Source organism: Microcebus murinus, chromosome 18 (assembly GCF_040939455.1).
Source record: "Microcebus murinus isolate Inina chromosome 18, M.murinus_Inina_mat1.0, whole genome shotgun sequence".
NCBI classification, from domain to species: domain Eukaryota; kingdom Metazoa; phylum Chordata; class Mammalia; order Primates; family Cheirogaleidae; genus Microcebus; species Microcebus murinus.
The window spans coordinates 27,879,851-27,902,201 of record NC_134121.1 but is presented as its reverse complement, the minus strand read 5'-3'; the positions used below and the strand labels follow the sequence as shown (position 1 = coordinate 27,902,201).

Here is a 22,351-nt window from a genome sequence, read left to right as displayed (position 1 = left end):
GCTAACATTACCATTCTCTTTATGTCTGGTGCTTTGTGGCTTTCTGCCCCTCATTTCCCCACGTGAAAGCTGAAAGCACTTTTTCTTGGAGACGTCAGTGCTCAGCTGGTCTTTTACCTGCCCCCCTCAGAAGACTACCTTGCTTACCTCTACCTCTCCCGTGAGATCCTTATACTTGTCACGGATGACAGGCAGAGCTGGCTTCTCACTCAGAGTGTTGGAACGGTCTCTGAAAGGCTGCTCCAAAGCCGGAGAAGGAGAAGAACGGCTTATTTCTTTATCACCAAGACTCAAACTCCTCTTGTGCGATCCTAGGAGAAGTGGATGGTTCAGTTAAAGGTTTTGATTACTTGGCTTAGCTCAAGCAGAGGCTCTTCCTTACTAACATCACCCTCTTCTTCAGATGTTTACATCATGAGACATCTGGAAACACTATCCTCATGGCATTCTGTCTGTGAAGTTACACGCTGAATCCTTTCAATCATTTTCTCTTGCTTGGTTTCCCTGCCTTTAGTTTTCTCTGTTACTCTTCTCTGATCTATCACAATTCTTCCATAATTCTAAGTGCACAATCACTGGAGTCTGAAGCACAAAAGCACTTTTCTAAATACCAGTGCATAAGAGTTGGGTTACTTTTCCAGATATTTCTTATGGATTTGCAACTGAGCTCCTACATGTTCTCTCAATCCAGCTGAAATCAATCTCTTCCGTAAAGATGGGATTAAAGCAGAGGAGGTGAACTCAAATGCCTTCAGAGACCAGGCAAGTAAAGTAAATGACCGAAGGAGGTCATTTGGAGATAGCAAGTGGTGGGGATCATGGCCAAAGAGAGAGCATGCCCCATCTACAGGAAGTGCTGCCACTCAGCTCCAGCTGATTGTCAAGTGGCAGAAATGCAGGCCTAGTATCACCAGATATTATGACTTTTCAAGAAAAGCTAGAAATGCAGACCGTGAAATCTCATGATTTTTAAATATTGGCAATTACTTCATACTTAAAAAAAAAACTTCTGTGCGGGTCAAGGAAAGCAGATCTGCAGGCTGGATGCAGATCCACAGCTACCACATTGAAGCCTTTGGATTAAAAGCCATTGTGTGTAACCAGGGAACAAAAGCAGCACTAATATGACTGCAAGTGGATCAAATCTATTTTTCTGGCTCTTTTAACACAGTGCACCTCTAACCAAACCAGCTAATGAACAATAACTGCATGCTGTGTTTGTTTTGGGCTCAAAAAGCAGTTATCTGAGGCCTACTGATTTGACTTCAGTTTAGTCTCAGGGAAGTCATTATAATTGCTATCTGTAATTGATCCTGATTTCCAAGATTGGAAAATCTATTTCCTGCAACCAGGGACCAACATTTTATTCTTAAGGAAGAACAACTAAATTCTCAGCTTGGGAAAAACCATGATAGTAAAATTTACCTTAAAAGCTACTCACCTTGAACAGAAAGGTCAAAGGTCGCCAGCTCACTTTTGATCATTTCTTCACTGGATTTCATTTTGTTTTGTGAATTGGCTACTAAAAAGTCAAATTTGCTGATTTTGGGCTTTTCACTTTGAAACTCTCCAAAGTCATCTGAATATTCTTTGGGGGTTTCGTGAGAGGCACTGCTGGAAGCTGGGCTTGGACACAAGGCCTCTTGGCTCCGCTCAGCTGTAGGCAGGTCCTGTCTTGTCAAATCTTTATAGTCCCTGCTTTCATATTCCTTTTGCTCACAGGTCTGTGCAATCATGTCCTTAAAACTGGCAAAAGATGGGAAGGCAGTCTCTGGAAGAACATCTTCACTTGCAAAGGTCGTTACTTTGGAGAGAGACGTCATAGTGATGTTTTCAGAACTGCCAAATGAAGTCTCTCTCTTTTGAAGAACTGAGGCAGCTGAGGGAGATCCACTTCCTGCTGAGAGGACAAATGGAGAGAGTTTTCTGCCCTGAGATGCATCATCCCTGTCTGACCAGTCATAGCTTGTGTGTGTGCTCACTGCAAAATTGCTACTGTAGCTTCCAAAAGCAGCATATTTTAAGTCCTCTATATCTGAAAGGGAAATAAGACCCCACAATTAGAGGCAAGCGATTTAGGCAAAATGCCATAAACTCTGCAGAAGCAAAATGCCTAGCATATTTGGTTAGTTTTCTACTATGTTGGAATCAACTATTAATAAATTTAGAGCTTGCACTAAAATTAAAAGAGTTGGGCTGTAAAATCTGATCTCAAAAAACCCACATTAGCCTTGAGTTGGTATTTATATTTAGTTACCAAGAACCATTTTCTTTGGATATAAAAATTACTGAAAAAGGAGATTCATCTACCAATGTATATACTATGTCATATAAGATGGGGGTCATTTCATAAACTGCTCCTTTATAAACTTTAAAATCTAACAATATTTCCTGCCTATAACATGTCTTCTTTTGTCTTGAGTTCGTTGGAAATGTTTCTTTAAAACCTGGTCATGTGAATAAAATGATATGACAAATTAATTACAAACTGAGTTTCTCAAAACTAAAGTGAAAATAATGTCACCTAACTTTTAATCAATTATTAGGAATTTCTGCCTCAGGCAAGGCCAAATATGAGATTTTAATCAAGCAATTACTTACCTGGTTGTTATTTTGGTCAATTTGGACGTCATATTGCTGGGATGGAGTATGAGGAAAGAAAAAAAAAATCAATCTAATCTACTTTAGCATTTAAAAAATAGAATCAACAATCTGGGTCCTGTTGGGAACCTGTTTCTCCTTCAACTATGTATCTGCTTCCCTATCTTAAAAAAAAAAAAAAAAAAAGGAAAGAAGGAAAAGAAAATGCTGGGGCAGAAAACTCATTTTTCAAAGCATTCTTAATATATGTTTAAATAATGTAAGAGGTAGAATAAAGTTTTTTTACTTAGATAGACCTGAATTCAACTCGGTCGTCTATTATCTGTGTGACACTATGCAGATGATTTAACATTTCTGAACCTTGGTTTACTTATCTGTAAAACGAGGGGAAGACCACGTACTTGGAAGGGCTGTGTTATGATGCTCAACTGTGATAACGTGTGTAAAAGGCTGGCTCAGTGCCTGGTGAGCAAAACATAATAGCTAGTGTTTGTTCAGCATAGCTGCCATCAGCTTCAATTTGACATTTAGTTGCTCCTTTAGGGCCTATAATGGAATTATTCAAAGTAAAAATGAAAAGTCAGCTCAGCATTTTAGTGATGTTACTAGGGGAAGACTTTCTTGCTCATTTTCAGAAAGCAAAACCAGCAGAGGCTAAGTTAGGCTGGTGTGGAGAAGCCCTTAGCAGCAGGGCTGTCCATTCAGTCTCCTGACAAACATTTAGTTTCATTCTGGTCACCGTATGTTAGGCAAGAAGACCAAAGGCAGGACTCTCTGTCTGACAACCATATACATGATTCATAAGGAGATTGCTCAAAAGTTTAGTGGCCCATATTTTCAGCACTAAGTCAATAGGTGGACCAACTCTGGGTCATTTTTTAATTTCTTTCACAGCAATACTGCATAGTTTATGAGGGGAAGGGCTCTTGACATTTCCATAGCTCTTCTAACAGTATACCTCAAATCTCTCTGAGCCCTGTTAGAAAAGGGTACTAAATTATTGATAAAATGGAAAATGCTAGATATATATAAAAACCAAACCAGAGAAAAGCAAATAGTTTTTACAGAATGATGGTATATTTTAAAATTCTGTAGTGCAAATGGTATCCTTCAAATGTGGTTTATTAAACAAAAGGAAAACAAAGATTCAGGTGAAAAATGTATAGCTTAGAATGAATGAAACAAGCCTTTAGACCAAATACTTTCCTAGTCTCTTGCTGTAGTATTTTTCTTCCCATTATTTAAAAGGATCAGAAGGTGCCCAGACTCAGATGAGGTGAAATTCAATCAGAGGGCAGATGCTGTTAAACACAAGACTAGTCCTCCTTCAAGGGCTACATTCAGAAGAATGTTTCACCATACAGATATTTTTATTAGACCCTATCGGAAAGCTCTTCTGGGAAACTGTAATATATCAGGAACTGCTCCTAGAATCTCATCTATTAAAAGGGTAGCAATTTCCTGGAGACCAAAGATAAATTTAATGAAAAGATAGTTCCAGTTCAAACACTGCAACCAAGTTGCTATGGTAATCAAAAGACCCTTTTGTGCAATTATGCAACAAGAAAAAAAAACCTTTTTTTAAAAAACTAGAATGACCAATATAATCAGGTAAAAGGCATTATATGTAATAAGGGATTATCTTAACTGAAGACCTTTTAAGCATTTTAAAACTATATAGGTCTTTAATAAATCTTATTTTTATTAAAAATGATATATATGCATATAACAGTTTGCCTTTTGGAACAACTTATAGAAATGACCAAATAGAGACTAAAAAAAACAAATGAAAGATTTAAAATAAAACATTTTATACTTTAAAAAAATAACAAAGAGTTCACTAAACAAGGTTCACTAAAAACCTTCAAAGTTGAGTTTTAAATTACTTTTGCTTATTTATTGGCTACATTATAGTAAAATGTGAAAAAGTAATTACTAAAGTGTAATTCATTTGAACACATAAGTACTAAAACTGATAGTACATGAGGAATGTGAGACAGAACACTGTATCCCTAAACCTCAGCATTTATAAATAATATAGAGTCGTCTCTCCTGGCATAGTGAATATTTGTAAGCCATTTTCTAAGAAAAATGTGGTACATCTGTTCATTTAAGGTAAAGTAAGAAAACTCCTCATTATCTATATTAACAGTTCTACATTTTCTAAACAGTCCAATCATATGTATTATTGTAGAATGGTCTCAAAATATTAAAGATTATGTAAGACCTACAACATAAGTGATAGAAGCCTTGCCTGGAAGAATGATGTGGAATAACCTACATGTTATGCTGTAATCACTGAAGTTACTATAGATGAATTTTGATAGCTGAATTCTGAAAATTGCAAGAGAAAAAGGGGAAAAAGTGGAGAATGAATGCAATAAAATGAACAGAGAATCACTACTGTATTTCCAATTCTCTGGATAACTCCTAGACTGTGCTAGGTTGAGCTGCAATTGCACACAGATAATACACCAAATTGTGTGCTTTAATACATGTATTTGTTTGCAACCAGGAATGTCCTATTACAAAGGCCAAAGGAATAAACTATACAATCTGTTTTCCATCATGGATCTCAAATCAAGACATGGATTTCTTGCTTATGCTGGCAAGTAACCCTATCAGTCTCTTCTATAACCTCTATTCAAAATCCCTTTTGAATGGATGTTGTTCAAAGTATTTCTAGGAACAAAGAATATGAGCTGTCGCTAAAGGACACAGAAGGCCATACTCAGTCCCATGGACATTTTCAAAAGCTGTAAGCATATGCCCTCGTTTTTAAGAGATACTGGCTGTTGAAGGAGTTTAGAGAAAGAAGAAAAGAGATATACATGCAAATTCCACTATTCTCAAGTGTTTTCTATAGCCATAAAAATGTTCATTTGACTAAGGAAGAAATATGTTTTAATTTCCAATACTGATTTAATCCAGACTTCACTTACTAAAGCAAACCATGAAATATTTGGACACTTCAGTTTCTCTCCACTACCCCCCCCCCCACGCCCCATCCCTAATTCTACCTTAGGCCCTATTCTCTCTTGGATCTATGAGATCAGTCATATTCATATCCTATATAAACTATAAAACCTGGTCTTTGTCCTATAAGTCTCAAACACCCTGATAAGTGTTATTGAAGAAAACAGGAACGAAAGTGATTGCAGTTTAAGTGTGACAGGCTATAAAAGTGCTGCTGTAAAACTGCCTTCCAGTGTATTCTCATCTGCATGAAAACCTCCCATTCTTCATTTGTACTGACTTGCATACCTCTATGGTTTAAATTATATCTGCACTATCTTAAGCACCTTCATATTTTTGTTTCAGTGTTTTAAGTTCAAAAAAGAAAACTGGCAAACCTGTGTATATTTTAAGTCAGAGGAGTTTAGATGACCAAGGAATGAAGTCAAGATATACCATGGGATGGCCTGTGGTCATAAATAAAAATTGCATCAAAAAGACAACCAAGTAAGCACAGAAGAGGGCAACGGCAATTGGGCCCTTTGGCCACGCAAGCGAGAGGGCAGTGCCCAGCAGACTGTCCTATGTATATGACCCTCTCATGCTGTCAAAGTTATAGGGCCAACAGTTCCTTAAACAACTTATCAAAAGTACTCCAATGATGGAAAATCAAAGAGCTAGAAACAGCTCTTTAAAAATAATTTGATTCTTTGAGTTATTACAGGATTTAGCACAGTTTCTTTTATATTGCCAGTGTTCTCTTCATGTTCATGTGCTACTTCCAAAAATCAGTAGGGACTTTAACATGAATAATAGAGTGACTATAGAACACAAATACATTTGTATAATTTCTCAGGCACTGATACATGATGTCAAGCACTCACCATATCTTACTGGTGTTGGGGTAAACATAACAGTATTTTTCTGTGTGTCTGAAATTGTAACAGACTTCTTCAAGTATTTATTGCAAAATACATTTATATATCATTGTATTATTTAAAACTACCTCCCTAAAAATAATGTTACTTTGGGAACATTAATTGCTCAATCTGTGAATATATGCATTATACACAGTTATACATTCAGTCATTTTCTGTAGCCTGATCAGATAAATGCAGTAAGTAGTTAAAATAAGAGTCTTAGATGAACCAATCTAGCATTAGGAAATTCCACTGACAAAGGAATTCCTCAGCCAGAACCATCTTGGTCTTACACATAGCACAGGAAAATCCTGAACAAAGGGCAGCTGGTTGAAAGTTACACTAAAAGAAGGCAACACTAAGATCTCTTTCTTCCAAATTTGTTAGCATCACATCACTTCATAATTAAAATGTAACTCATTTATACAAGGTTTTTGAAACCAACTTTTAAAATTCAACTTTCTAAAGCTTTATGATCTGGAAGACACTATTTTTTGAATGGCAAGCCTGGCTTTTCTTAGAGCTAATCTAAAACCCAAGAAGCAACTTTTTCTTTCCCAAATGGCATATTTCAGAAACAGTATCATCTCTCAAGAGTTCTACTCAAAATCCTCATGTTCGGCAATTTAATTTTCTTTCTTCCCCAAATTCTAAAAAAGAACAAAGAACTAAAAAACCTTTAAAACATAAGAATAAAAATGTTAAACCATGGAAATAGCCCTTTTTTTTCCCTCAAGGTTTTATTGGTCTTGGGCTTCTGACCTAAAAAACAGTATTTCCAAGGAATTTTGCTATTATTATACTCTAAAATGGAGAAAATATCTTCCAAGTTTGTCCCACTTTTGTTGCTAACTTACATTGGTCCTTCTAGAAATTGTTTTTTTCCAAAATGAAAATGGTTCAAAGTTTATTTGACACATCCTCAAAAGTTGTTTTAAGAACTTCCTTTATGGGGTATGAGTAAAAAAAAAAGACTGAGGTTTGCTTCATACTACATTCTGAAGTTAGATGATAACATGCTCTGCAATAAGAGGATGCAGTAGCCAATTTCAAATTTAAATCAAGTTCAGTCCTAAAGACTTCCTGGTATTAACACTGAACACCGTCCAATACATAGCTTATCAATTTAAATTTGGTTTACATTTACTGTGCTCAGAAGCCTATCTCAATATCATTTAATGATTTATTTTAAATTAAGTTTCTAAGTATCTATTTATCTAGTATCTGTGTCCCTATTTCCCCAACACTCAACTCTTGGGTTTTCTTTCTCACCTTCCCCTTCTCTTCATAATGTAACTACAAGTAGAGGCAGGCCCTCTACAATAAAATATACTCAGTTTCTTCACCCTATTATGTAAAGTAGTGTAAAGTTTACACTTTTTTAAGTTTAAAGTTGTATTTCAAATCCAGTGCATCAAAAACTTACATCAATGAAATTGTAAGGGGCAAAGGCTAAAATGTACCAATACTATCTTAGGAGACAGGTGTTTGAGGAAATAAAACAAACAAAAGGGAAAAAGCACTCTAGTCTCAGAGGATACTGTAGCTTTTTTTTTCTTTTTTGGAGACAGTGTCTAGTTCTGCTCCTGGGGCTAGAGTGCAATGGCCTCATCATGGCTCACAGCAACCTCAAATTCCTGGGCTCACGTGATTCTCCCGTTTTAGCCTTCTGAGTAGCTGAGACTACAGGCCCGGACAACTATGCCTGGCTAATTTTTCTATTTTTTGTAGAGAAGGGGTCTCGCTCTTGCTCAGGCTGGTTTTGAACTCCTGAGCTCAAGCAATCCTCCCGCCTCAGCCTCCCAGAGTGCTAGGATTACAGGCATGAGCCATCATGCCAGGCCGATACTATAGCTTTAAACTTGATACCAGCCAGGTATTTCTTTGGTCTAACCCTGAAAAAGTACAAATTACACACATCCCCACACTTTCAAAATATGCCAAAGAATTATTTATTAACACAGGACTTACAGATCACAAAAGAGAATGGTACAGAAGAGCTGGAAAAGAAGTCATCAGAATAAGCATGCAGATCAGTATTTGCAGAGGAATATACTAAAGCAAGTTTGAAGGCACATCCACACAGAAAATGTCTAAATTGGAAAAAAAGACATCAGAAAAGCAGCCCCCCCCCCAAAAGGCGCTAATTAAAATACAAAGATTTGCAATGTCAAAGAAGAGCTACTTTACAGGTAGGTAGGTAGCTAGCTACAGAAGTCTTGCTAACCCTTTAAGAATGTCACAAATTAGGTAAGCTCTTGCTGCCAACAAAACCAGATGATCGTAATGACTGTACACACAGTTGCTTCAGTGCCGGACAGATTAAAATTTAGGGGGGTAAAAAGCAACCTAGTTAAAAGTATATGCAGCAAGAGCTCAAAGGGTTAAATGTAATAATATGCAGAAAAATCAGGCAATGTTATTAGTATTATCTACCTTCCATACAAAGAATTATAGCAAGAGTTAAAAGAGACAGTATCCCCTTCAGAGTTAAGTTAGGGTTTCTAAACAAGATCAAGGTCCACAGATACCAATCTACTAGGTTTTATTCTCTTTTCATCACCTCAGTTCTTATTTCTCTAAGAACAAATACCTTTAACCCTCATACTAAGAGACCAAGAGATACTGTGGTAAATATGAAAATAAAAAAAAAAACCACATCTCACTGAAGAAGTCCTTGCCATTTACCCTCTATGATACATTTATGCAGCAATTTTGCTCACCAGCTCTATAGCTCATTGGTCAGACATCAACCCCTTTTAACAACCGCTCTAAAGGGATACTGCTCCTTTCGGACAGGAGGTTTACAGATCAATGGGAGGAAACAATCTACTTTTAAGAATATCCTCAAACTGAAGAGAGTTGGCTTGAACATTACAGGTTCCAAGCTGGGAATGTTCCAAACATACATAAAAGAACATGAGCACAGAAGATTATTTTAACAGGTCAATAAGAACAAGCTTAGTCAAAAAACCAACCTCCCCTCCCCAAAGAGAATGGAAAAAATTTAAAAAAGACACCCCAAACCCGGATTAGACTCATCTCATAAAGACATCTAGCTTGGCACTGTGAAAGAATATAGATTCACTTTCAGAAAAATAGCTTCTAATTAATAATGTCAGAGTCCAAAAGGCTAGTATACATGTTATGAGATTTTTAAATAAAAATCAAGTATTATTGTTCAGAAAACAGAGCACTTTGCAACCAACTGCTGTGGCTCAAGCAGCTCATACAAAAAAAAGAAAAGCAAAATCACTTTCTCAAACAAGCAGCAGCAAAAAAATAAGAAAATTTTTGAGGAAAAGTACAAAAAAAAGTAAGTAGACAGTCAAGGGTACTAGGAGCTCTTTAGACTGCCCACTGCACTTGGAAAACACCTTAGCAAGCAGCGAGGTGAAACATGTCATGTCTCTGCTAACTTGCCCCTGATCCAGCACCCTGTTTAAGAATACCTCCGACATCTCAATCACTAAAGGATGGACGCAATTTTGTTTCCTGACTTACCGATTTTGATATATTTGCAAAAGCTGTAATACTTTACAATTTCTGCCTGAATCTGTAAACGTGGAAGTGTCTTATGTGTCCCTTTCTAGTTACCAAACAAAAAAACCAAACCCTTCGTATGCATAATACATTTTCTAGAATAATACAGTAATACTGAGATATTTCTCATTATTAAAGGCCACAAAAGAGGTTTATCTTTCTATATACATATCAAAAAACAAAACAAAACAAAAACTAGGACACTTGGGAAATCTAGTTTTTATGAGAAGTTGAACGAGAGAATAAATTGCTACATGTAAATTTGCACACAATTTAAAGAGGGCTCCCTAATAAGATGTTTTCACACATTTTATCAGAAAGTTAGTAGTTACCCTATTCTAACATCTACAGATTTGTTACAACTTAATATTTCCAGTAATAGAATTAACACTGAAAACAGTACCTGGATTCCACTAACAATACATGCCCTCTTCCTTGCAGACCCTGACATACAGAACATCCATATATACGCTCTTTCCCTTTTCTCTCCTTTTTAAATTTTGTGCCTGTTCCTAAAATGTACCCCTCTTCTTCTCCTGAAGGGATGTGGCAAACTGCACTTCAACTGGTTAGAAATTTTTACTTTCTTGACCTAACAAGAGTTGGTTTCTGTAAACTAAACAGAATACTATATTGGCAGCTGCTAGATACGCCCAAGAGGGAAAAAGGAGAGGGAAACACTGATTTCACTCACAGAAATGGAGGAACATTGCTGACACTGCAAAAGTCTTCATATTAATAAAATTTCTGGCAATGTGGGGTTCGTTTAGCAGTGGTTTTTATGTGCCTCTAATACCAGGTTGGTGTTAGATTTCAAAAATAAAAATATTTTAGCTATCCAAGCTAAGTTCTGCAGTAGTCATAGTATCCATATATCTATCCAAGTAGCCATAGAATCAAATTTAACACTGCTTTAAGGAGACTGGCAACAAAGAGGTTAATTATTGGAAATTCATAAAGATAAAGAGCCGGAGCCTTACTCTTATGTAAACCAACACCCGCAGAATCATCTTTGAATCTATGTTACCGTCACCAGAGCAATCTCACCAATTCCTCACCTGCAGCAGGAGGATGCTGGCCACTAACTGTTGGTAAATCCAAAGAGCTATCAGACATGACATGCTTAAGATCTCCTCCCACATCAGCCAATTTCATGTCAAACTGAACAGAGAGTGCGTCTTCAGAGTCCTCCTTGCCAACACTGCTGCCTCCAATGGAAGGGAGATCCAAGGACTTCACTGAAGCAGAGTCTTCTTTGGTGTGCCTAAAAGCCACTGCTTTCTCTCCCAGGGATTTGTCCGAGTTCATGGAAGAAAATTTACTGGAGTGGAAGTCAGCAAAATCATCATCACTTTTTCCTGAAGGGGTGTTATCTTTCAGGTCTTCAACACCTAGTCCAGATCCTTCCAGAGAAAGTTCTTTGAAGACATCGTACTTGGTGGCCGTAGCCGTGGGGTTTTGTCCGCTCTTCACTGTGCTACCCACATTGCTGGTTAGAGAAACAGGGCTTGCTTCCTCTTTAAGGGCATCATATTTGTCATCTGCCTTTTGCTCAGATGAAATAGAGCTATTACTGAAAGCCATAAAATCTGCAAAGTCATCCTGCTCCCCACCCGATGCAAGACTAGAATATTCCCCAAAAAGGTTGAATTCTCCAAAATCATCAGCCAAACTAGAAGTTTTAGTCGATGCCAATGCTGTTGTCGTTGCGGCAGAACCTGTTGGCTGTGGTTGCGTGGAAACTGATTTTGATGTGCTAAATGCAGCTGAAAAAGATAATGGTTTCTCGCTACTGCAAGTAACTGAGGAAAACATATCTAGGTCTGCTAAGTTCAGAGGATTTTTCACTTGCGTTTGCTGTTTCTGTTGTATAGTTCCTGAGGGGAAGGATGCTGGAAAAGGTTTGTCTTTTGTTGGTGGCTCTAGTGGTGATATACTGTCGGCTGTTTTAAAATCGGTGAAACCATCATCAGCAGATCTGAATTCTGCAAAGTTTTCTCCTGAAAGAAAAAACGCAATCAAATGAATAAGAACGCTGAACTGAAAATGGCATAATGCACAGCATATTAAATTGCAAGCACAATTTTATTGATTTTTTTCCACTGGCTTGACATTACTCAATTACAGTTTAAATGCTATTGAACTACATGGTTATTTCCACATTGAAGTCTAGTGATACCGAAATAAACAGACATCAAACTGAGAGTAACTAACAGTATCATTTTCATTTGCTCAAGCTTTTAGGGTGGTATCTCCCTCAGCTCCAGATCCTTCACCTGGCCAAAAGCATTACTCTCAAGATGTTTTGTTCCTACGGCTAGCTAGCCAAGCATAGAATAGAATAAACAATTGGTGCTGGAGATTCCTGAACAGAGACATGTTAAAATATTGGCCCTTTGGCTGAGCAAAGTGGCTCATGTCTGTAATCCTAGCACTTTGGGAGGCTGAGGTGGGAGGGTCGCTTGAGGCTAGGAGTTTGAGACCAGCCTGGGCAACACAGTGAGACCCTGTATAAAAAAATTAGACAGGTGTGGTGGTGCACACATGCAGTCTAAGCTACTAGGAGGCTTAGGCAAGAGGACCGCTTCAGCCCAGGAGTTTGAGGTTGCAGTGAGCTATGATGATGTTATCATACTCTAACCTGGGCAACAGAGCTAGACCCCATCTCCTCCCCCCCAAAAAAAAACCCCACAAAATATACACACACCCTTTAAAGATAAAACATGTTACATGGTAAAAAACAAACAAACAAAAAAAATCAGAGGTATCAATGAAGTATTATGAGAAATCCTACATCTAATATTCAGTATATACAACACTTGGTTCAACTAGGCACTTTAAGAATAACATTAGAGGCCAGGTGCGGTGGCTCACGCCTGTAATCCTACCACTCTGGGAGGCCGAGGAGGGCAGATTGCTCGAGGTCAGGAGTTCGAAACCAGCCTGAACAAGAGCGAGACCCCGTCTCTACTATAAAATAGAAAGAAATTAATTGGCCAAATAATATATATAGAAAAAATTAGCCAGGCATGGTGGCACATGCCTGTAGTCCCAGCTACTCGGGAGGCTGAGGCAGAAGGATCGCTTGAGCCCAGGAGTTTGAGGTTGCTGTGGGCTAGGCTGACGCCACGGCACTCACTCTAGCCTGGGCAACAAAGTGAGACTCTGTCTCAAAAAAAAAAAAAGAAAAAAAAAGAATAACATTAGATACTATATGGTCTTGCTCAAGTATATGGAGGCATTAATTTAAAGGGAACTTTTGATGAAAATTTTTGACCAATGAGCACTTATTGTTATTATAATTCAAAGGGATGTGAATAAATACCAACTCCATTATTTTATGTTTCAGAGGATATGATTTAGACTTTGTTTACATTGTGCTACTCTGAGGATAGGGTTGCTGACAGAATTTTATATTTTTATTTCTTGGTTAGAGAAAACAGGTACTTACATATGTCTCATGAATAGTTAAATAGACTCAGTTAAGACACTGATAAAAATTTGGGCCCATGATTCTTAAAAATGGTTTCTATTCTTTACTTGTAGGCATGATTTTAGGATACAGATGAACTCAGTTTTCTAATTAGTGTTTAAAGCTATACAATAAAATCTACTCAGTTATACTAGATAATGAAAGCCAGAGATGAACCAAATATAAGTGTAGCTATACCAACAACATCACTTATTATTAAATAATATGACTGCCATTTCTGGAGATTTATAAATTAAGATATAAGCTTTAATTTCCTCACCCCTTTTTAAAATTCTGTTTTTCCCTAACAATGAGATGTAGAAGCATATGAACCATAAAAATGTATTTAAAACCAAAATCCAATTCTTAAAATTGTCATGTAAAATAATGCAGGCTTATTTATTTATTCTAAATATAGAAATTTACTTATTTTAACAATTTTTCTTTTTTCTTTTTTTTTATGACTCAAAGGATATCAAAAGGTACAATAATAAAGGCTTTAAATATACTGCACTTATAACATATTCTTGGAAATATCAGATAAAAAAAGCATTGAAGATAATACAAGCTGATTTTTCCTCCTAATGTTAGATACTTGACCAATCGACCAGCATAATTCATCACAGAGAAATCCCTCTACTCCATCTAATATTAGAGAAATTTTAGAAAGAGAGGAACAGCACTCAGATTTCCTGTAATTTATGTTTATAAGACATACTACCAATAAAACTAAAGTCAATTTCACAAATTGACAGGAGAAACAGTTATATAGTTTTGAAAAATCATCCTAGATTTTTAGATTAAGTATATCACTGATTATATTTGTATTATTTCTGGAAATGAAAGGGTGATAAGCAGCCAATTTTATCATAGCCTAAATTTTAAACTGAATTCTCTGTGAAATTGACAAGTTTTGCTTTGTTATTAAAAAAAAAATCACACAGCAAACTAAACTTACTGATAAATTGTAAACTTTTCCGTTAGAAATGTAAGCTGAGTGAAAGGGTTAAAAGGAAATAAAAATGGGTGGGTTTACAAGTTCAAAGACAAAGGAAATTTCTTGGCAAATAAATGAATTGCTGTCATTGGAAGCTTGCTTATCAAGAAGGCACTTTTTTTTTTTTTTTGAGACAGAGTCTCGCTTTGTTGCCCAGGCTAGAGTGAGTGCTGCTTTGTTGCCCAGGCTAGTGTGAGTGCCATGGAGTCAGCCTAGCTCACAGCAACCTCAAACTCCTGGGCTCAAGCAATCCTCCTGCCTCAGCCTCCGAGTAGCTGGGACTACAGGCATGCACCACCATGCCCGGCTCGTTTTTTCTATATATATTAGTTGGCCAATTAATTTCTTTCTGTTTATAGTAGAGACGGGGTCTCGCTCTTGCTCAGGCTGGTTTCGAACTCCTGACCTCGAGCAATCTGCCCGCCTCAGCCTCCCAGAGTGCTAGGATTACAGGCGTGAGCCACCACACCCAGCCTCAGAAGGCACATTAAGCATATTATTTCACAGGTAGTTTTTCAGTTAACTTCTGAATTCTTGTAAGTTTCCCTCTCTGTCAGTTTTTAGGTCCCCCAAAATCTCAAAAGAGAACACTTTTTGCTAAAATTTCAATAAGAAGTGTCACTTCTCTATATAGAATCTTTTACTCATTTACTTTAATTTATGGCTTGAACTGTAGAGGTAGAAAAAAGGAAATATTAAACTCTACCACTCAGTAACCTAAGAAAACCCACAGCTCTGAACACAATACTATAAGATTGTTCATCAATTCTAAGATACTAACATACTTTGATGAAATCAAGCCAATGTATTTTTTTCTTAATTTTTAAAATATTTTCTTCACTCATACATTCAACCCCAGCCAATGGATTTTTAATGAGAACATAAAAAAGATACACCATTTAGGAAAATAAAATACATTCTCCTGGCCGGGCGCGGTGGCTCACGCCTGTAATCCTAGCTCTCTGGGAGGCTGAGGCGGGCGGATTGCTCGAGGTCAGGAGTTCGAAACCAGCCTGAGCAAGAGTGAGACCCCGTCTCTACTATAAATAGAAAGAAATTAATTGGCCAACTAGTATATATAGAAAAAATTAGCCAGGCATGGTGGCGCATGCCTGTAGTCCCAGCTACTTGGGAGGCTGAGGCAGAAGGATTGCTTGAGCCAGGAGTTTGAGGTTGCTGTGAGCTAGGCTGACGCCATGGTACTCACTCTAGCCTGGGCAACAAAGTGAGACTCTGTCTCAAAAAAAAAAAAACAAAAAAAAACATTCTCCTAAAATGAACAAAGTTGGCAACCCTACTTGGAAGACCTTAGAATTAAAGTTAAGATAGGAATGATACTGGATGCAGTGGCATATGCCTGTAGACCCAGCTACTTGGGAGGCTGAGGTAGGAGGATCACTTGTACCTCGAGTTCAAGTCCAGCCTGGGCAACATAGCAAGACCCCATCTCAAAAAAACAAAAAGGAAAAAAAACGTAAGAATGAAAGCAAGCAAACAAAAATGACAATAATCTGGGACTGGACTTGACTCCTAGTCTCAAACAATCCTCCTGTCTCAGCCTCTTGAGTAGCTGGAACTACAGAAACACACCACCATGCCTGGCTCTTGAGTAGTTTCTTTCTTTTTTCAGAGACAAGGTCTTACTCTGTCACCCAGGCTGGAGTGAAGCAGTGTGATCATAGCTCACTGCAGCCTCCAACTCCTGGGCTCAAGGGATCCTTCTGCTTCAGCCTCCTGAGTAGCTGAGGCTACAGGTGTGTGCCACCATGCCTGTCTAATTGGTTAAAAAATTTTTTGTAGAGATGGGGTCTCACTATGTTGCCTAGGCTGGTCTCAAACTCCTGGCCTCAGGCGATCCTCCCACATCAGCCTCCCAAAGTGCTGAGATTACAGGCATGAGCTACCACGTTCGAACAAGTAGTATAGTTTCAACCATGCTTGCCTTATTTCTCTCCCTCATCCTAAGCAGGGGGTGGAAATAAATGATTGTTGTTGAAGGATGTCCCAAGTTTGAGCATTTAGTACATAAAGGTAGAATGTGGTACTGCTTCCAGAAGGAAACCCTCATTAGAGTATATACATTTCATAGCATGCAAGGTTAAGCTTTGGAGAACGTAATTTGACCCATGCATTATGTAAATTCTACACCTCATATTTCTAGTAGGATTTAACCACAAATATAACTTGCAGTTTTTATATACATGGCTCTCAAATTATCATTCTATATTCCCTTTCATGGTAAGTCCTTCTATCAGAGATGGTAACCACACATGCACATAAACCTCTATCTTTCTCATTAAATTGGAGCCAATCTGGAAAATCTTATCAAGTGGTAATGGAGTTGAACACAAGGCAAAGTACAGTAACTGATATCCCCTTCTTCTTGGATGAGTGAGTAGATGATTAAATACTGATGTTAGCATCCTTGAACAGATCAAGGGAGCACTGTTTGGCTACTGCTTCTGTCTGAAATGATGCTGAGTTTGGGTTGTGGCCCGAAGCTTCGAAGTGTTAACTGGCACCCCCTTTCTTCAATGGAGCTTTCACCATTCAAACATGACAGATTTAGTAAACTGGTTAGGTTGAGTCTTGCTTTCTTCTACTTGGTCATCTTTGTGTGAATTCAATGTTCTGTTTGTTTATTTTTAAATGATTTTTAGCTGATGTTCATGAGGAGTACCTATACCTGTGTAACTAATGAAGAAAATCCTATCTAGGAAGGTACATTTCTTCACCAGAGCTGTGTCATATCTTTTTCTGGGTCTACTGCTGAAAAGTAGACTCAAGTCTCATAAAATGCCTTTTTAACTGTATCCTCCAGTATCGTAAATAGTAAGACAGTACTGTATTATACCCCTGTGAATGTAAAATATCTTATACCTGCTTTGTGATATGTAGTTGTGACCATGCCTTATCAGAGCTATTTTTAATGACAATATTCTAAAATGTTTTCTTTCCAAAGATTGAGAAACTTCAAAAAAAGAAAATAGTGCCAAGTACCACAACAATAACAGAAAAAAAAAAAATCTTGAAAAGTAAAAGAATGAGTTGCAGCCTCTTGTAGTCCACAGATTGCGGCATTGCCAACCTTTCAAGTCTTGTTGAACATTACAATAAGTAAAAGTAGTCACAGTTCTCATTTGACACAGGAATCTAACCTGATTTGCAGGCTTCCAGTGAAACAGAATGTACTATCTTTAGAGGAAATTGCATGGATTTGGGATTTGCCCTAAATTTTAGAAAATAATTCCCAATAATTAAACCACGTTTGCCTCCTTATCATTTCCAGAGCCACAAAAGTCTTATCCCCTCTCCACAAGATAATCCCCAACTCAGTTTATTAAACATAGCAGCTATCAATTAAGGTTTTTTTAAATATTAGTAGTCTGAATATCTATCATAAACATCACTACTATACCATATTATTTTATCCATTCAGGTTTTTTCTCCTAAACACACATAAAGAGAAAATAAAATAATGTTCAGGAGTATCACTGAAAGAATCATCAAAAAGATCTTTTATAAAAAATGGAAATAATTTATCCAAAAACTTACCTAAAGGTTTATTCTCTGTTGTCTGCTCCAGTTCTCTGAAAGCACTGTATTTATCACCATGCTCTAGAACGGAAAGACAAAAGCCCAATTAATGTTAGGAGATCACAACTCAAGGAAGGCAGATTGAGTTAACTGAACATACTTAACATGTAGTAAAAGCATTTTACACATTTAACATAAAAAGTCACCACTTAAAAGATTCATACAATTTAATGCTACATTTACAGGTTTATGAATTTTTTTTTTTTTGAGACAGAGTCTCACTTTGTTGCCCAGGCTAGAGTGAGTGCTGTGGCGTCAACCTAGCTCACAGCAACCTCAAACTCCTGGGCTCAAGCAATCCTTCTGCCTCAGCCTCCTGAGTAGCTGGGACTACAGGCATGTGCCACCATGCCTGGCTGATTTTTTCTATATATATTAGTTGGCCAATTAATTTCTTTCTATTTATAGTAGAGACGGGGTCTCGCTCTTGCTCAGGCTGGTTTCATTTCGAACTCCTGACCTTGAGCGATCCACCCGCCTCAGCCTCCCAGAGTGCTAGGATTACAGGTGTGAGCCACCACACCCAGCCACAGGTTTATGAATTTACAAACTGTTTTTACCTCCAAGTGGAACAGTATTTTCAGAGGACTTGTCAGTTGCAATTCCTTTAAAAACAGCATATTTATCCATTGAAGCCAATGCTTTAGTTCCAGGAAGTGGCATCAACAAAGAAGGGGCACTAAAAGGGAAAAAGAAACATGTCTCAGCAACCACAACATCAAATCCTTCCCTTGCTGTCAAATAGGAGCTTAGATTTCTTTTTTTTTCTTTTTTTTACTTTCTTTTTTTGTTTGTTTATTTTTTTCAACTTACATATGTGGTTTAAAGAGCTTAGATTTAAAATGATGAACAGGTACCTAGTTAAAGCTCATAGCTCTCTGCTTTACAAGTTAAAAACTACACACACACACACACACACACACACACACACACACACACAACCATAAATGACTAAAAACAATGTCCTTTTTCTTGGGGGAAAAAATTAAAATAACATGTAAGTAGTAATTTTTTTCTTGATTAATTGAAGAAGGGTAAGATCCATGCTATCTAAGCATCTCTTTAAGCCATAACAACAATTGGAATGGCATTGGAAACAGATTATAAACGAATGATGACCTCTTGCAATTTTAACTTATGGTTCACAAAACTGCAAAAGTGAAATGTTCCAAATATGTATACACAATATTTTTAAATAAATGATGTTAACCTTCATATAAATTATTCTCTCAAATAGGTTCAGAGTGCAGAGGTGGAAAAGCTAACATAAAAATCTACTTATGAAATGTTGTTCAAACCAAGATGTAAATTGTTTTTCTTTTGATCATATTGCATTGCTTACTGGCAGAAGTTCATACATCTGATAAGCAGCAGTGGAGTTAATACAATTTGCATTTTTACAAGGATCACATCGGACGATTCCAGAAGCTATCTTTGTATAAAACAACAATCACTTCAAAATTAGATACAGATACTTTTGCCTGTGGACATATTTCTTGCTGGATGGGAAAACAGTGTAATGAGTAGTATCGGTGTGGGTAATTCTTGGAAGACTTAAACACATACTATAAAAGCATTTCCTTCCACCCTCTTCCCTTATCAGACCCAGGCAGCTCCTAGGAAGAACAACCTTTACATATGAATGACTACATCATTCCACAACTAGTTTGTGTCATTCAATACCATACACACAAGTTATATAAATGGATTTCTATTGAGTTCTTTGCCCTGGAGCAAAAATTTTTTCACAGTCATTTAAATCTTCTTATCAGTGGCCTACAAGGTAAAACCGGTCTCTAGCACCTGCATGCTAATAGGGGTACACAGTGCTTTAGGACTTAATGCCATTAAATATTATAATTTCACATTGCTACCAAACAGCTACTACATATCTGATCTTGACAAATGTAAGACGTCTTCATTTGTACATTATAGGTTGATCTTTTTAAATTCTATAATAAATTAAACTTTAAGCTCTCTGTACAGAATGTTACACGGGGATAAAGGTAATTAGTGTCTTAGGAAAAAAACTATTAATACAACATTCAGTGATCTATTTGTTTTATTAGTACATGACCCTCTGACTTTAGCTATGTTCTTGGTAAAATCTTTCCATTAAATGTGACATTTAATATTATTAATTTTAAAATTATATTCACAGAAATGGGAAAAAATAGAGGCTCTTCAGGGTAATGAAGTACTGCTGATTAAAATCAACAAAATTCTATTCAAAAAAAGCTATGACTCAGACTCTATTTCATTCCAGATCTTTCTCTGAAGTTATTATTTAAAAACCACTGCAAGTGTTTATGCCAGTTATATATAGCAGTTATTATCCATTCCAAACATGAAGTTATTTCTACTTTTTAACACTAATTAAAGTACTCAAGCAAGAGAGGCACATATATATATATTTAATTTAAGAACCTGCATTCTATTGAAAGGTAAGATTAAGAATTTGGCTACCAAAAAAAGTATTTTGCTATTTTTCTAGTGAATCCATTATTATTTTACAGTCACTCCATATGGCTGTGGTAGATGGTTTTACTTAGTTGCTCACCCTGTTAAATACACACATTTAAAAAGAAATATTTTAATCTCAGCAAAGTAAAACAAACTAACCAACCCTAAATTCCTATACCTTAACCCTTTCTGAACTCTTTTTTTTAAAAAACAAAATTTTAAAAAATTTTCTTTTTTATAGATAAGACTTTCACTCTGTTGCCTAAGCTGTAATGCAGTGGCATGATCACAGCTCACCAGAGCCTTCAACTCCTGGGCTCAAGCGATTCTCCTGCCTCAGTCTCCCGAGTAGCTGGGATTATAGGCACAAGTCATCACACCCAGCTTATTTTTCTATTTTTTGTAGAGATGGGGTCTCGATATGTTGCCCAGGCTAGTCTTGAACTCCTGGCCTCAAACAATCCTCCCAGTCTGGGTGCGGTGGCTCACGCCTATAATCTTAGCACTTTGGTAGGCTGAGGCGGGAGGACTGTTTGAGCCCAGGAGTTTGAGATTGCAATGAGCAATGATGATGCCACTGCATCCTACTTGGGGCAACAGGGCGAAATTCTGTCTCCAAAAAACAAAACGAAAGAAAACAAAAAACACATCCTCCCATCTTAGCCTCCCAACGTGCTGGGATTATAGGTGTGAGCCACCATGCCTGGCCACTTTTGAACTTTTCTATCTTCTATGTCCCACGTCTGCCTTGTTGATTATTCCAGGCTGCCCAGTGCTTGGCACATAACATTTTCTGAATGGACAACTCGATGATGTTGCTGTCTTTTAGAACTCCTTCATGCCTTAGGAGCAGGCTCAATTGCCATCTCTCCTTTGACATCCAGTTATACACCAAGTCTAACCAATTTCTCAGATATAAACTGTTCAGTGTCTGTAACTCTAAACCCAGAGCACCTCTCATCATCTCACAACAGGATTACCATGGCAATTGAATTTATCCCCTACACAGTAGAAAGCATCACTTTCATCATGCCACTTCTTATTCCTGAAATGCCTTATAGATTGTAATAAATCATAAGGCATCCCACAACTGGTGCTGCCCTTAACTAATGTCATTTTCTCACAGACTAACAATGTTCTCCATCCCAGGCTACTCTGAACACCTTACTTGCCTTTTATCTGCTCTGACAAATAATGCCCATTTTCTGCTTAAAAATACGATGCAAAGTGGTCTCACCTAGGCTTAACTATTTACATCATAATTTAACACATTTTTTTTTTTAATTTTTTATAGAGGCTTCAGTGATCCTCCCACCTTGGCCTCTCAAAGTGCTGGGATTATAGGTGTGAGCCACCACGCCCTGCAACACATCTCCATCATCAACAAACTAAAAATATGGAATATAGAGTACCATAAACTAGGGAATTCATTACACACACACACACACACACACACACACATATTCAACAACTAATCCTAAGAGAGTTTTACCAGATAATATAAATACCCAGATTAAACTAAGCTTCTTTAGAGCAGGAATTGTGGTTTTTGCTTCTGTATTTCTCATGCCTACCACAGTCTGATGTATAGCAGATGCTAAATAAATAATAAATATTTGCTGAATGAATAAATGAACAATGTGCATGGATTCTTGGATACAAGCAACACATTTTCACTCAAGAAAAGCATGGAAATAGTCAAGACAGAACTATATGTAAAAGAAACACCTGCAAAGTATGGCTGTATATGAAAGTGGACTATTACATGGAGATAATGCTGTACAAAATTGCTAACATCCTGGC

General features: G+C 37.2%; 1 protein-coding gene across 14 annotated transcripts in view; it reads right to left on the bottom strand.

Annotated features, from left to right (window-relative positions):
* SYNRG (synergin gamma) overlaps positions 1–22,351 on the bottom strand; it is a 91,551-nt gene that overhangs the window by 21,946 nt on the left and 47,254 nt on the right. For 10 of the 14 annotated variants that reach the window (XR_012913057.1, XM_012781046.3, XM_012781204.3 and 7 more), the window contains 5 exons: positions 18,646–18,764; positions 18,044–18,106; positions 11,078–12,019; positions 1,442–2,035; positions 148–311 (listed from right to left, as the gene is read on the bottom strand). Coding sequence is in view for 13 of the 14 variants with exons in the window: in XM_012781046.3 (XP_012636500.1) it covers positions 148–311; positions 1,442–2,035; positions 11,078–12,019; positions 18,044–18,106; positions 18,646–18,764 (1,882 nt within the window). In the remaining variant the exon portion in view is untranslated. The remainder of the gene's footprint in view (positions 1–147; positions 312–1,441; positions 2,036–11,077; positions 12,020–18,043; positions 18,107–18,645; positions 18,765–22,351) is intronic. The other 4 variants (XM_020281269.2, XM_012781699.3, XM_012781619.3 and 1 more) reach the window with 2 other exon arrangements.